General features: G+C 40.6%; 1 protein-coding gene across 1 annotated transcript in view; it reads left to right on the top strand.

The window, feature by feature from the left end:
- Positions 1-16,873, top strand: part of LOC109054520 (band 4.1-like protein 2) — a 101,496-nt gene that overhangs the window by 66,784 nt on the left and 17,839 nt on the right. The window contains 5 exon segments of the mRNA XM_042746172.1: positions 952-1,124; positions 7,203-7,288; positions 14,756-14,830; positions 14,952-14,981; positions 15,615-15,674. Coding sequence (XP_042602106.1) covers positions 952-1,124; positions 7,203-7,288; positions 14,756-14,830; positions 14,952-14,981; positions 15,615-15,674 — 424 coding nt within the window.

The following is a 16,873-nucleotide window of genomic DNA, read 5'->3' as shown; positions in this document are numbered from 1 at the left end:
AATAGGATAAAAACAAATTATTTCCATGTTTTTTTTGCCACAAAATCAGGTATTATTAAGCACATACTCATTCTCTCGCTCTTTTCCCCACTCAAACTCACGCACATACAGTACGGACACTCACTCACACGCATGTGGTCAGTGCTACTCTGTGATTTTATCAGTAAAATAGTTTCTCACTAGCGAGGAAACAATGGCACTGTTCTTGAAGCAGATAAACTAACGGTTTCACTTTTATTAGAGACGCTGCTGCCAAACACTGTTGAGCACATCATTGAGCTCTGTGCTGTGAGGAGCAGTGGGATATTTTACAGAACATGGATCAGAGAGCCAGAGCGTTTACCTGCCCACTTACATCTGTCTTCATTTCTGTGGGCCAGACTCAGAGGAGATCCTGTTCAAGATCTTCAAGTGTGATCTTGGCACATCACACTCTCAAACACATGCTGATGCACTTTATATGAGTTCAACCGTCCTCCTTTTCCTCAGTTTTTGACACTTTTCAGAGTGCTTTTCTTCTTTCTGACACGTTTTTTTTTTTATCTGTTCTGTCCTCAAACTCCCACCAACACCTGAGGAGGAGAACAGGACAGGCTTGAAGGAATGTTCTGGATCATTGTCAACTGAACTGGAGATGCTGATCATCTGTGACATGCTGTCCTTAATTTGGACTCGTCCCTCACTGTGTGCAAAAGACGGGAAATGTTTCACACTCATGCCAATTCAGTTTTAACAGACAGATTCCTGTGTCACGGATTGTTTTGCTTGTAACTGAATGCAATTCATTGACTAATGAATCGGTGATCTCGGTTGTCTTTTCTGTCACATTGCAGTTTGATGTCAGTAATAGATCACGTCACGACTTGATGATTTGGAGAGTAATACATAACAGACATTTGAGCACATGTGTGTAGTGTGTGTCCTCTGAGCTGTCTGTCACTCTGTTCACAGGTTGGTTTCTCCTGAACAGCCCACCAAGACCAAGTTCCTGACTCTGGGCTCCAAGTTCCGCTACAGCGGCAGAACGCAGGCGCAGACGCGACAGGCCAGCTCCCTCATCGACCGGCCCGCGCCCGCCTTCCAGCGCACCTCCAGCAAGCGCATCTCTCGCAGTCTTGATGGAGGTATGGCACCTCATCTGCTCTGTCTGTGTGTCACAGAGACACTAGGTCCCGTTTCTAACGGGAGTATGAGTTCTGCATTACTAAATGAAACGGCTCTATACGACATCCCCGTTCATCGGTTAAGTCTGTGTGGCTGTGAACAACCCTCGTGTGAAATCCACTTTTTCTTGACGTGCCATTTAATTGGAATTGGAAATATTGGCTGGGCAACGCAGCTAAAAATGTATCTCTCTATTTTTCCTAAATCTTGATGATATAAAATACTTTTAAAACTTAAAAAGGTGATTATTTATTTATTTTATTTTTTTTGTCCCCCATCTAGATACATGCGCATTGTTTATTGCAAAATCATGGCAAATCTAGGCATAATGTAGTAATCTCTTACAGTTTTTTTACTGACTAATCAAACTAAAAAGGAACCTTTAAAATCATACTGAGCTAAAGGTACCACTGTACCAATGTAACAATATGAAATATAAAAATAGGAAAATTATACAAAGTGTAATATTCCTTACCAAAAGTTGTGGTTGTTGTGACAACAAAGCAAGTTCTTTAAAGAAGAAAGAAACATGACTCACTTTTCACATTTTTTGGATTCAGTCTCACATTTAAATCCAGTTGTCAGTCCTTTGCAGTGAGTAGCTAGTGGCATGAAAAATAAAGCAAAAAGCGATAAAGGAGTTTTCCTTTTTAAATCACTGCATTATAATCAATGAATATCTTTTTTGCTCCGCGGTTATGTTGTTAGTTGAGATGCTTAATGAAAGCCTCCGGTGTTTTGAGTGTATTGAACAGAGGTGTAACAAACTGACTGAAACATCTGACTGGTGCTCAACAGAAATGTCTGTAAGTAGCTACAATGGTCAGTGTCGTTGTAAAAGTTTTAAACAGAAGCACATACAAGAGTTTGAAAGCAGTGGTCATATTTGTGAAATGAAGAAGCGGTATTAGTTTGGCTATCTTAGATGTGACCTAAGTGATTAATATTCACTAATTGTATATCATCAGCAGAATTATTTAGATTTTATCTCAAATATCTGATATAAAGCCCAGCCCAGTTGGAAATACACTTAGCCAAAGCCAATTGCTGAAATGATTCATTTTTATGCAATATTTCATAACTATTAAACGTTGCATAGGATGGCCTGTGATGTTGTGTGTTCAGGCCATGGTACAGCTGTGTGTGTGTGTGTGTGTGTGTGTGTGTGTGTGTGTGTGTGTGTGTGTGTGTGTGTGTGTGTGTGTTTGTGTGTGTGTGTGTGACAGGAAGTCTTTATCTGGTCCCAAAAACTCTCTGGTCTACAGTCGGCTTCGGCTCTTAGAAAGGCACTGAGGCGCAGTGCCTGTTTTTATTTTTGTTTTTACAATACAACATGCCCAAATCTCCTCTGTACCCTCAGAGGAGCAGAAAACAAGCGTGACTGATGTTGCAGCAGCAGTCGTGACGCAGCGTGTTTGTCAGTGAACTCTTCCCCCGGGCCGTGCGAGCTTCTAGGTGATGAACTCTGTATCTGCAGGAAATCTCCCAGCGGTGAATGAGGCCCTTCAGCTGAGGCGTGTGTGTGTGTGTGTGTGTGTGTGTGTGTGTGTGTGTGTGTGTGTGTGTGAACTAGTTTATCCTACATTATAAAGGTCAACCTGAAATCGGCTGCAGCAGTGCCCATGAAGAAGACAGACTAATAAACACTAAATAATACACATGTAAAAATGCAGATAGTTTTCTGTGAGTTCAGTTTCAGGGTTAAACACCGACCCCACCGTCATTTAGCTTTTCTTAATGATATAAAAACTGCTCAGTTCAGTTGGACAAAGGATGCTTGAACTCTAAACCGAAGGCGTCTGCTCCATACAGATGTAAAGCACGAGCGGAGCATGACCTGCAGTGAGTAAATCACCGCTCACGTGAACGGGCTTCAGCATGTATTATACCTGTCACTTACCACTCGTTTGTCTTGTTTTTCTCTCTGTATGAATGACCCCAGGTTTGTTTATCTGCGGTCTGTCCGTCGCTGCTGTCTCGTGTCCTGAGGGGTGATCTTGTGTTGTATTGTTGTCTCCGTGTTCACGAATAGATGTAGCCGCATTGTCCCGGCTCTCTGCACTGGACAGACACAGGAAATGAGGGACATCTGTTTCCTGTCTGTGGAGCAAGCAGGAGAGATGAGCTCAGAGGAAATTAGGGGTTTATAGGCAGAGCAGAATGAAGCACAGAGAGCATCAGCGTTAGGCTGCTGTATGTGTTCATGACACTCCACAAACTAAAAAAAAACATAAAAAAACTGATGGAAGTAGTTAACAGAAATATGAGCTTTATGTTTTGACCTGTTAGCCCTCTTGGCGTTGCAGCAGTAGACTTATTAGTAGGCTTAATTTTAAGGGGCGTTCCCTCTTGCAGAACATTGCTGTGATTGGCTAATTTTGTCAGACTGTAATCACACCCCCATTTACAGCATGTCGTGTGTTTTGATACTCGAGATGGAAAGCACTGTGATAGAGCCATATATCCTTGAGTCTGTTTTCAGTGTGGGAATCGCTTCTGCTCGCTTCATTTTAAGTATATAGTTTTGAAGCACTGTTATTATCCCAAAAGATGCTGCAGCTTAAGTAGGTCTGAGAAATTACATTGCTTCTCATTCATTTGCCAAAGGTTAAACGTTAGTTTTGGTTGCAGCTTTCATGCTTGGTGTTTTAATAGCATTAAATGCTGGTTTGACGTTTATTATAAACACACTGTAAAATTGTTAATAAATGTGCTGACCTGCATTTTCTATGAGCTCTGCTGTAACTAATTGTGAAATATGAACAACAAATGCAAACTTTATCTTTAAGTCGCCCATGTGCGTCATTAATATAAACTCCAGCCATGCATTTCTAATGCTCGGATCTTTATAAAGGCTATGCAGAGTTTTCTTTTTGTCTGAGTTTGACGGCCTTACTCAACATCGTTCTCCAGCAGCAGCGTGATCTAGTGACTGATGGACAGAGACAGTCGTTCAGAACAGACGATGATGACACATATTAAGAAGAAATTGTGACGATTCTCTTGATTTCAAATCCAGATGTTTAAGAAGGGCAGAAAACAATCATGCATATTTGAAGGAGTTAGTTCAGAGTTTTGAACTAGCTTGCGGCATGTTTTTACTGTAGAGTAACCTCTTATGTGTGTTAACATAAGGTTCTCCATTTCATGCTTCCTTTAAAACTGGGGGAAGAGTGAATTATTTTCTGCAGATCAGCGTCACGCAGCACACGCTGTGTTGAACTCAGAACATTCCTTTAAGAAGTGGTCTGGTCAACATTGTGAGCGATCAGGCTAAAGATAGCTCCAGCTCTGGTCAGTCATCAGCAGTGTCTCTCTTCTGCCCCGAGTCTTTCCAGCAGTGAGCAGGATGTTTATTTCTGTGATGTGATGTTGGAGAATCAAACAGAGTCGGAGGTGTTTCAGGGTTGTGTTTTGGCGCATCTAGCCCTTTAATTTTTTTTTACTGGTTAGCACGTGGTCAGCATTCACCTCGTGTGGAGGGCAGTGTGTTAACACTCTCAGTGCTGGATCTGTTCCTACTGTGAGCACACATCAGCATCACATGATGGACACTCAATAACACAATATTCATCATCCCTGTGAGCAAGGACGTAAACTTGTGGTCTGCTTCGATTCATGTGCAGCCGCTATGAGCGCCGATGAAAGCTTCTGAGAATCTGCTTTCCCAGCTCCTCTCCATTAAAATGACCCCGTTTTCCTCCTGCTGGGAATCCAGTCACGGCCGTGGTGTTTTAATGATGTTGAGATCGCCCCCTGGTGGCTGCGCGGGGAACTGCGGGTGGCCCAGTTCTGCAGCGATTCAGAGCTGTCACAGAGTGACATGATGAAACTGACGTCCCAGCAGCGCAGGCTACATTAGCCTACTTTCACCCCGCTCAAAGCAGGTCATGCCAGGAAAAGAGCGCTCACATGTTCCTCAGTACCATCGGATCCATTATTCACAGGTTCCTAATGGAGAGCGGCCGTGCTGCTGTGAATCTCACAGATTATAGTGCGTGTGTGAGTGTTAGTACTCTATACTCAGAAGTGTGGACTGCAGTGCTCCTCTGGCTTACTAGAACACACCCCCATAAAAACACTTACATAAACCATATCCATAATGTGTGTCTGTGATAGATGTCTTTGGACGTAAATGTCATTCAACCTCAGGGGCTTCAGAGTCCCAGCTGAGGTTTTGGCCACGTTTAGAATTAAATACTGTCTTACTGAATACTGTGCGGCATACAGCATACTACCATGTGTATTTTAGTACATGAAACTGTGCACAGCATGCAACATTAAATGTTTTAAATAGCAGCGTATGCTATATTGTAGATGCCGGAGATCATCATGTATATGTTGAATTCAGTAAACGTGCACCAGTTGAAGTCAAATGTGTGTTAAAATTCCTTATCTTGGAAGTCTGATCAAAAGAGGAATCAAGTAAGAGGAAAAATCTTGGCTGATGTTACTTCTGCTTCATTCTCTGGAATGGACGTTGTAGTCATAATAATGTGCTCTCATCTACACATACATATTTTGGCAGATGTAGTTGCTAGTCTGGATGCACTTCTGCATGTCCACAGAAATCACAGAACCAAGCCGGACTCTAATTGTTTCTCGTGGGGACGTGAGGTAATCCTCAGCATTTACAGAGGATATTCTGTGATTTTATTGCCATCCAAATCCAGCGTTTTTCTCCCAATTTCTGGATAAATGAACTTCTGTTTTTGACAAACACAAAGGTTGTATGGAATTTAACTGCCGTCTGAATCCACATCTCTGAAATTATAAGAAGGGATCAATCCAAAAGTCATTTTGTAAATAATATGTGATCACTGTTAAGTCCTGCAGAGTGACTGTTGCTCTTCTGTAATGCGTACGCATGGACTCTTTTATTACTCAAATGCTGTAAACTGTTTACAAGAATAATACTATACTATTTAGAAGAAAAAGAAACGAGAACAAAATCACAAACTTTTGAAATGTCATTATTATAGTGTGCAATAATTATAATATACATTAATTATTATAGACATTTATGTAAATTAGGGCTTGCACAAATTTGCATTTTACTAGTCAAACAAGTAGCCGGGTCAGATGTTTAACTTCATGTAAATAAGAGTTTGCATTAAATTATTTCTGCTAATTTCCACATTTTTGAAATCACAAGCACAAGACATTTAAACCATTGCACTTCAGTTTTTCTCATTTTAAACGGGATATTTAAATAATCAAATAATAAACAGGATATTATTTTCATATGAATAATATAAATATGAATGTAATTGTCTAAGCAGTAACAGATGTTTTATTTACGTCTGACAGTCATGTGACTGATGATATGAGCAGCATTTTCTCAGGTTCGTATGATCACAAAACACTCTCCTCCACCACGAATGAATTCAGCTTTATGAATTGATTTTTAATAAACATGAATGATTTTTTAAAATCTCAACATTTAATGAAACAGTCATACAGTGGCGTTTGAGACTGTACTGTAGATTCTTTCTAATTGAATTCAAACTTTGTCAATGAAAATCAAATAACTGACCAACATATCAGTTTAAGGAAAAAAATGAATTGAAAAATAAACATGAATTTGAGAATGTCTTATCTACTTAAATTTGTTTAGTCACTTGGAAATAGTGCAATACTTCATTTTAAAATCCCATAACTGTTCACTTTCGGGTTTAAATGGAAAAAACCTTTCAGATTTGCTAAATGGTTTCAGTCAGACAGCACTGTTTAAAGATTTGAATATATGGACTAATGACTAACGGTATGTTTGTGTGTGTGTGTGTGTGTGTGTGTGTGTGTGTGTGTGTGTGTGTGTCTGTGTGTCTGTGTCTGTGTGTGTGTGTGTGTGTGTGTGTGTGTTTGTGTCTGTCTCTGGGTGTCTGTGTCTGTGTGTGTGTGTGTCTGTGTGTGTGTGTGTGTGTGTGTGTGTGTGTGTGTGTGTGTGTGTGTGTGTGTGTGTGTGTGTGTGTGTGTGTGTGTGTGTGTGTCTGTGTGTCTGTGTGTGTGTGTGTGTGTGTGTGTGTGTGTCGCGGCAGCTCCTGTGGTGAACGTGAGTGATTACAGTCAAGCGGACGGCGCTGGAGAGAACAGCCCGGCTCTTGAGCTCAACTCTGACTCTAAGGTGAGAAAGACCCTCTTCATCATCTTCATCACAGTCCTCAGCTCTATAGGAAGTGCTCTGGAACAATAACTAGCTATTATTCCTGCTCAGACGTTAAACGAACAGATGCCTGCCCACTCATACTGCAACAATGAGTTTCTCTCTTAGGGTGTTTAATAAAAAATACTTCTTTTGGTGTTTCACCTCTCCCCCATTTGTTTTGTATTGATTCTGGTTTGATTTGTTGAAATGATAACTCAAGCTAACCCTAGAATCATGCTGCCTAAATGTTTTGTAATACACTGGGATCATCCTCTGTTTGGAGACACTCATACACGGCTCACACTGCTGAGTCCGGTTCTTGAACAATACCCAGAGAAGCCTCCATCCCCAGCTGACCCGTATGCCTAGAGTCGGTCTGCCACCCCGACGTGACCTTTCTCTGTCCGTCAAAGGCCTGTATTCATGGCATCCGTGAGCCCTGAAGGAGCGCCGGCATTCCTGCCGTAACCTACAGCTCTCACATGAAGAGAGTCTTTCACAGACGCCCTACACGCAAGTCAATGGAGGATGTTAGCGCTTTGAGAACTTCCTCCTGTCTGTGTAACTGCCCTCAAATGCACACAAGCCAGCTTTGTGACAATAACGGCGTTATCTAGCCCGTTATTGGCTGTTTCCGTGGCGACCGACATTCCACCCCTCTGCCCGTCACCGGCCGGTTCGTTAGATATGATGTAGGTCCAGCCCACTGAAGAGCGGTGATTGAGTTACTCTCGTTTAGGACACTGGAATCCAGACAGATGCCTCTATGTTTCTCTCAGGGCTTTTTCACACTTGGTCTGAACCAGAGTTCACTTTCTCTGCACCAGTGGTTTACCCCACAGACGTAAAGCAAGTGATTCAATAAATAAAGAGAAAATCACATCTAGAGGTCGACCGATGGTGGATTTTGCCGATACCGAGAGCTAGGATGGACCACACTGGCTGATACGATTAATCAGCCGGTAGTTTTTTAAATGGATACTGAACGAAAACTAAAATTGTGCTTTACTAATAAAAATATTAATATTATATTAAACATTAGTTAGCTTATAGTTTATTAACTAATGTTAACAGAAAAAACTTTAAAATTGAAAAATGTATTAGTAATGTAGGGCTCTATGATTTCCGCGATGCTGAAAACGGGGACGGAATCCAGTCATAAGAACAGAATTCACAGTTTAACGCGGAATGTCACGGAATTTGTCAAATTTTGAATGAATTAATCAAAAAGTAGGTCATTATACTTAAATCAAATCGTGATATGGACTAGTATCTGTAAATATTAAGCAGCAAAAATATATTTAAATATGAATCCTGCATGTTCTGCGTGTCTCTGTTAATGAATGGCACAGAATCGCGGTTTTAAAGTTCCACACATACACAAGCGCGCGTGACATGACATAAACACATGAAGAACATCTCCAGAACTGCTCTGAGAGTCACTTCATGAGCATTTGACCGTTTGATTTGAGTAAAACTAGCGTCATACCACATACACAGAACTGTAATGGTATTCACGGCAACCCATCAAAATAAAAGTCCGGTTTGATTTGAAGACATGAAGAGCAGGTTTCCATGCACACCAGTAAGCTGATAACTCACAAATATCAGCTTATTAAAATAACCAGTTTTCCCCGTTTACATGCACATCAGTAAAGCTGCGTTTACATGACTTCATTAATAAATCAGCTTATTTCCCCGTAGTGACGTCAAAATATAATCATTTGCGTATCTGACTCAGAGTATTCCATACATTTGTCGGTTGTGATGTTAAATTAAGCTTGCAACATGTTTGGAAACTTACAGCTCGTATATTATCCTCTCATTGGATAGCATTGTGACTGAACCACTTATAGGCTACTTCTGCTGCACGAGATGAGAACACATTTTTATCATTTTCTGAGTCATGAAAAAGTCTGCTTTTGTGATATATTTCCTTCTTTCTTTACTGTGATAAAAGAAAACGGGTTACTGCGTTTACATGACCAAGTGCATTTTCATCTTATTAAGCATAATCGGCTTAAGAACGTGCATGTAAACGAGCTCAATGTGCCTACTCCTATTTTTCAGTAAAATGTACATAGTCTACTACTACTACGACTACTGCTGCTACTTAACTGAAACAAACATTATTTTTAAGGAATAATCACACATCACATTTCTTCCAGGTTTTAATTTTAATAGTAAATCCCCTTTGTTTGCCAAAAAATAAAGTTTGCTTGATTTTCAATAATTAAAAGATAAATGAAATTAACGTTTTATGCCTTCATTTGATAAAATTTAAATACACAACACAATTTCTGAGGAGAAAAAAAATCATAAGGCTACTTTAAGAAAAAAAAAAGAATAAATTAAGTTGTTTTATGCATTCAAATAATTAGACACGCTAAAACACAGAATTAGGTAACAATAAAAATATGGTGAGAAAAAAATAAAACATTTCAAATGGACATAAACATGTTATTTTTGTTACACTTTAAAAAAAACTGATGTGAAAATGTATAAGTTTCATGATATTAATTAATTAGACATGCTTTTTGATTATTAAATTATTTGATTATTTGATTATTAAAATTTTGATTTTATTTAACTATTAAAAACGGAATCCAGAAAAATGGAATTTGAAAATAATAAAATGAAATGGATTTCATAGGGCCCTAGTAATGGTAAAAATGTTGAAATTAACACACTCTAACGAGGAACACTACTTAAACAGCTTTCATTAATTGTAATGTTATAAATGGACTCTTATTTTAAAGTGTTACCATGTCATGCTTAAAGATGGTCATCTTTAAATATCTACACAAAGTCCATAGCATTGGAATTACTTGCATATGGATATTGAATGAATTTTCCCGCTCTGTGCAGCCTCACCTGTCAAAACAAACAGCAGGAGGTGTCAGTGATTCGCCTCTAGAGGGCGCTCTCTCTGTATAATGACAGCAGAGCCTTCTCAGCAACCCGGAAAACTATCGGCAGGAATTTTTGCCGATAACTGATAGTTCCAGCAATCAACTATCGGTGCTGATTAATCTGCAAAACCAGTACATCGGTCGACCTCTAATCACATCATTAATTCTGCAGCTCACTTGTTCAAATTAGGCCAGATTACTTTTATATTGACTGAACTGTACTAGAGTTCACATGAACCAGATCCAAAAAGAATCAAATGTGGTTCCCAATCCAAACAGTTGAATTCTGACAACTTGTGACCTCAGAAATGTCAGAATGTCCCTAATTGCATTGGTTTTACTACCAAAACTTTGAGCACAGTGGACTTGCAAAAGATGCATCAAATGCAAGCTGCTCCCTAAAGGCCATTTCTGTGGAGATAAGCAGCTTTATATGTAGTTTTACAATACAGATTTTTTTTTTTTTTTGTTTTGTTTTTATTTATCAATTATCATTCAGTTTCAGCTGTGAAGCAGCTCTACAGAAGACAAATAGTGTCATTCAGCTCAATTTTGATTCAGTTCAGTAAGTCTTTCAGTGTTGGAGAGTCAATTAAACAAGTTCAAGTCAGCTATAAAGCAGCTCAACAGTAGACAATAGTGTCATAAATCAGCTCAGTTTAAATTTCATCATCCGATACTGGCAATGCAGTTAAATTGGTAATATTATAAGATATATATAAGATTTATTTTTGGCATTTTTGCCTTTATTATGACAGGACAGATCAGGACTAATAGGAATAGAGATAGCGTAGCGGGATCGGGAAATGTCCTCGAGTTGGGATTCATACTCGGGACGCACGTAGCACAGACAGTATTTTTATACTAAAATTATGCACTATCAATTGTTGTTTACTTCCACAAATTAGTCCAGCTCTTAAACCAACAGTGAGCCGTACCCCAGACACTCTTAAGGCCGTTCACACCAAGAACGATAACTATAAAGATAACGCTATTAGCGTCCACAGCAGCGGACGATATCGTCTGTTTATTCTAAGCGCACCCTCATCTGCCACTTTAAATTCTCAAACTCGTGAGATCAGGATTTATTCTGAATGGGTATCAGTGTTTTTATCGTTCATCAGCTGGAAAAAAAAAAAGTTTTGAAAGTGATTCCAACGCTATCGTTTCTCTGTGCCTTTATCGTTATAGTTGTGGTGTGGACTCTGCTATTCTTTAATATTGAGAACGATTTTTTGAATTATATCTTTATAGTTATCTTCCTTGGTTTGAACGTGCTTTCGTGGCCACTAAAGAAACTGAGTTGAGCTCGACTGGACTCCACAGCCTGGTGTGAAAACGCCCTCCTCTCTCCTCCTGAGCTTCTGCACCAACACTCCGCCAGCTTCTGTTGTCTAATGCTTACCCACCCTCACGCACACACACAGTAGCACACCCCTAAATACCCGAGTCTTTCCTAATGTGTCATCCCTCACACCCCGACCTCGACTCGGCTCACTGACTAATGTTGTGTTTCTCTCTCCCCTTCTTCCCCCGCGCACTCCACCATGTCTTTTTCCCATGCACATTCCTCTTCCGTTGCATTCTGTCGTTTGCACCCACGCAGTCTCTCTTCATGTTCCCATTCTCCCCGTCCTCCTCCACCCTCTCCTCCCTGCCGCTCACCCTCGACACCATCTCTGAGCTGGACGTGTTGTCTGACATCTCTGAGCACGAGCCTGACCTCCACCTGGAGCCGGACTCTGAGCCTGTGAGCTGGCCGGCCGAAGACTCCAGCAGCGGCGAGGGTTTGTCTGAAGAGCCGCGCTCCGCCCTGCCCCGGCTGGGTCTGTCCGTGCTCCGCTTCTGCAGGCGTCTGCCCTGGCTGCTGGACGAGGACGGCTGTCTGCCGGAGGACCGCACCACTCTGCTGCTCCCTGCCGGACTGCACCGTCACCTGCCCCTCTCCTCCCCTTCCCTCCTGCTTCTCTTCGCCATCGTCCTCTCCGCCTGCCAGTCGGTGGCGCTGTCTCTGCTGCTGGCGCTGCCTCTGGCCCTGTCCCTGTCCCTGTGTTATCTGGTGGAGGTCACTGCTCACGAGACGAGCTCTCCAGAGGAAATGCAGTGTGACCCCGCCACCTAAACTGACCCCTGACCTCCCTGCTCCTTTCTCCCTGTCTGCCTACCTCCTAACCGCTACTGTGTGCATTTTGTCTCTGTTTGCCTCTATAGCTCTTTCTCCCACTCCACCTTCCAGTGTGAAATGCAGATTAGTCCCTGCGCTCAGATTGTAGCTGTGTAAATCAGCAGCATTCCAGTGGGACTCTATTTATAGTCCACATCCTGTCTGAAAAAACTCTTTCCCCACTTCAGCTGAAGCATTTATTGGACCAGCTTTAAAGGGGTCATATGATGATGCTAAAAATAACAATATTTTGTGTATTTGGTGCAGGGCTTCAAAACGAAAAAAAAAAAATTCAATCGGTTCACTCCGAGCAGAATCTATATTTAAACGTTTCTGTTCCTGCGTTCCTCTGATATTATTATCGTTCCGAAACCGGGTGGAAGAAAATACCGGTTATTAATGTTATTTTTTTAAAAGAATTTTATTTGCCTATAATTTGTCTAATAATATAATGATAATAAGAAAATACAGTGTTTTCTTTACTCAAAAAGAAAAGGAAAAAAGAGAGATCTGGTAACGTTAGCCAATAACCCGCTGTGCTTAGTCACAGCCAGTACAGCATCATCTTTTCTAGATTTTGGCCAAATGTGGGCTACTTTAAAAAAAAAAAAATCTATCAACACTTTAAAGACATCAAAGTATTTTTAAGATATTTAAAAATGTTTGCTGCATTGTTAAAAAAAATAAAATACTTGTATAACATTGCGTTTTGAGAGCGAAAAAAAAAACAAGTTGCAGCTAACGTCACATATTTTATTAGCCCTATTACTTTCCGAAATAATAAAGGCAAAAATGCCTGAAGCTTAAGCAAAATGTTTACAAACATAATAAAAAGAGTTATTAGTTTCTCTCCGAAACAAATCTTCTAAAGTTTAGGCTATAAAAACGTCAATCCAAAAACAAATTAATTTAAGCTGATGCCTACCTCTCTCATTCGGCACAAATCCAATTGTTTCCATATTCCCGACGTATCTGGATGCTAAAATATTATTTATTATATAGTGTTTGTACTTTCATCGACACAAAACATCATCCTTCACATCGGCTATATCAGCACAGTGAGGCGCGGTCACGCTGAACACAACATTTTGTACAACGGAGCAGTGTAACTTTATATTTGTTTCTTTAACTATTTTATTTTGATAATGAACAGGCTTCAATACAGCAAAATTATGTTGTGTGTGCGCGTAAGGCGTCGGCGCAATGGTCATACCAACACTGGTTGGTTATATAGAAGCGAGACATTATTCAAAGCTGTCAAGCTTTTGCAAAATAATTAAAACTGTGAAGCTTTTGCAAAGTAAAGAAAACTACTCTCTGCTGTTTCGTTTTCCTTTCCGAAAACTTTGTAACGTGTCACAATGAACCGTGAACAATGAAATTTTTTCTTTCGTTTCGTTAATATATCAATATGAATTAAATTGATTGTGCTGTAGGTGCATGTGATCTGTTGAATTCATCTTACACTATCCTCAGATAAACTCTAAGGGCGGTGCATTGCTCTTAACTATGAAGAGTTCACAGCTGAGCGGACATTTCACTCGTTGGCTTCAGCGTCACATTTGCATAGACAGTACTACTGGAATTCATGATTGGTTGACAGCAAATTTCAAATAATAAATGGAACGATAAAATAACGTTATTAACCGGTTAATGGCCATTTCAAATTTTCGATTCTGTTCGGAACTACAAAATTTGATTTCGTTTCTGTTTCTGATTCTGTTCCTGTCAGAATTTTGTTCGTTTCCAGTTTTTGTTTTTGTTCCTTGAACCAGTTCAGAGCCCTGGTTTGGTGTAATGCAATGTGTTTACGTGGTTTAAGGTAAAAAGAAAAACATTATTTTCCACATACCGTACACTATTTCTTCTCTCTGCCCCATCTTTCTGAAACGCGTCAGTTGTTACAAAGCTCATCGTTCTGAAAAGCGCGCTGTGCTCTGATTGGCCAGCTATCCAGTGCGTTGTGATTGGCCGAATACCTCAAGCGTGTGACAGATGTTACCTTATTTGGAAACACACAGTGTCTCCACGGCAACAATACTACAGCGAGAATAAAAGTACGGATCTCATCTATGCACAAACAGCTTGTAACACTCCAAAGACAAAGAAAAACTTGAAATCGCATCACATGACTCCTTTAATCTTACACTAAACAGCAGATTTATATGTATTTTGGATAGATTTCTCTCCGAGTTCATTAAAGTCCTTCAGGTATTTTCTAAGAGTCTCAAACAGAAAAGCATGATCTCACTCAGACCAGCCTGTCCCAGAGCTCAGGGCTCGCTCCTTGTCACTTTGATTGGGATTTCAGGCCTTCCCATCATCCATTTCACCTTTTCAGACTATTTTGTCCATTATTCCACCAATTAGAGTCAACAGGTGGAGGTCATGGAGAGGCCAAACGCGGATGCAGCCACATCCATCACCTCTGAAACGGCCTTTGAGGTCTGCTAACCTTCCCAGCATGCATCTGTAATCACATTCATATAATTAGCACACACTCCAGAGGTATTGTAAGACATGTTTTGAACTAATCTTCATCTCTTCTCTCCGGCGGCATGAGCAGACGGATGGCGCTGGCGCTCCTCAGAGAAAGGTCTTTCACTTCTGTTTGAGATGCAAATTGTTGTAATTCAATGTCTTTTTTAATTTCATGTTTTTGTCCAATTGAAAGTGATGGGGTTCTTGCATCATGGTTGTTTGATGATGTGGAATCTTGGCTTTCTTTGCTGTGGTGATGGTTGATTGTTTTTATTTGCTGTTATCCTGTGTGTTTTCTGTAGTTACAACTGCAAATGAGGCTCAAATCACGTGTGCTGTCTGGAGTAATTTGCTGATTGATTGGCTAAGCAGTGCTAGATTGATGACTTGTGATCAAATGCTGATTTGCCTGTTGGTTGGTTACTTCAAGATCCCTGATACTGACAAGGAAATCAGTAGTGTCACGTATGAACTGAACTGGATCAGCCTTCAGTCGCATCAGAAAGTCTGAAAGCACATTAAGAGTTTGAGATTGAAGAATGTTTTCAGTTCAACACTCGGATTGATTTGCTGATAATATAATTTGCACATCGCACATTAGAAGCATTTCCGCTGGTGCTCTCAGACTTTCACTTTCCATTATTCAACATCGTCTCCTCATCAGAGATGTTCATCAGATTTGACTCCAGTGCATTACCATCTGTCTTGTTCATTTTTGTTCAAATGTGTTCTCATTTTTAATCCACAGAGCAAGTTGAGAGTGCAGGGGGAAAATATATATGTCAGACATAGCAATTTAATGTTGGAGGTTCGTATGTCGTATGTAATCAATGAAAACAAAGAAAGAGCAAAAGCATAATGGATGGTGGACATGTGTCCCCTCTCTGGCTTCTGTCCTGGGCTGCCTCTCACTCTTCCTCTCTCAGGCTTTGTGTGCATGCTTTAGTGTGTGTGTGTGTGTGTGTGTGGGCTGCATGTTAAAGCGGGTGAACTGAATGTACGTGATACGTGGTGTTTTTAGCGTTTGTGTAAATGTCATGAGGGAATGGTTGTCATAACAACACTAATAGCATTTCCCTAAACAGACAGGTGACTTTCTGCTTTGGTTGTGGTGATTGTTTATGTTTGATTTTATAACTAAATGGATTTACTCATCCTGGGGTGACCCTGGCAGTGCCAAAGACACCCGGCTCACGAGCCCTGAGACAGACACAGACAGGATTTGGTTTGTGGTTACCAGGAAAATGTGGCCTAAATGTCAGTGTTTAAAGCTGAAGTGTGAGACCACATCACCAAACACTAGTAGTAAAGTTACTTTGCAGTTTTCATTCCTTTTGTCAAATGATGAGTCAAAAAAAGAGGTCCTGATAAAAAGCAAACAGATCAATCACAGTGTCGGCCTGCTGATGATTGGTGTTCTCTACATGTTAAACTGGAACAAGAGAAAGTTTCCTCATTACGACGCTCTTCAGCTTTAGATGAGTCTGGTGTCTCAGAAGCAGTTGTGTGTCTTTGGCTCTGAAGCAGTGTCTCACTGAACCGCTCCAGTCCTCAGTGTGTAAACAAGTCCTGCCTCACTGCTCCCCACAGACGCTGACCTCTGACCTGTCACCTGACCCTCGTAATCCCACTGGTTCACCAGAACAAACCTGTACTGGGATTGCCAGGGTCCTTCAGATGGGAAAGACTGATTGATCTTATTCAGGATGATGACTGTAGGTTTTAAGGGTTTAAGTAGACCTCTTATTTCACTGGATAGGATTGAAAATGAGTCAGTGAAGGACAGACACACAGTCGGAGCAATAGTACTGTTTCAAGGCCCTGAGCTCATTTTTAGCATCTGCAATGTTCTGTCAGCTGGACTATGAACACCTGGATGTAGAAGATGTAAAGATTCTGTTATACTTACACCGAAGTTGTTTTTTGTTTAAAAAGTTAAAGTAAGTTTGAAAAGTCTGAGCAACCATATACTGCTTGTGAGTAGTTTTCTGAAAAGTCTACAGTGGC

Source organism: Cyprinus carpio, chromosome B20, assembly GCF_018340385.1.
Source record: "Cyprinus carpio isolate SPL01 chromosome B20, ASM1834038v1, whole genome shotgun sequence".
Taxonomy (NCBI): Eukaryota; Metazoa; Chordata; class Actinopteri; order Cypriniformes; family Cyprinidae; genus Cyprinus; species Cyprinus carpio.
This window is presented reverse-complemented; position numbering and strand designations above follow the sequence as displayed.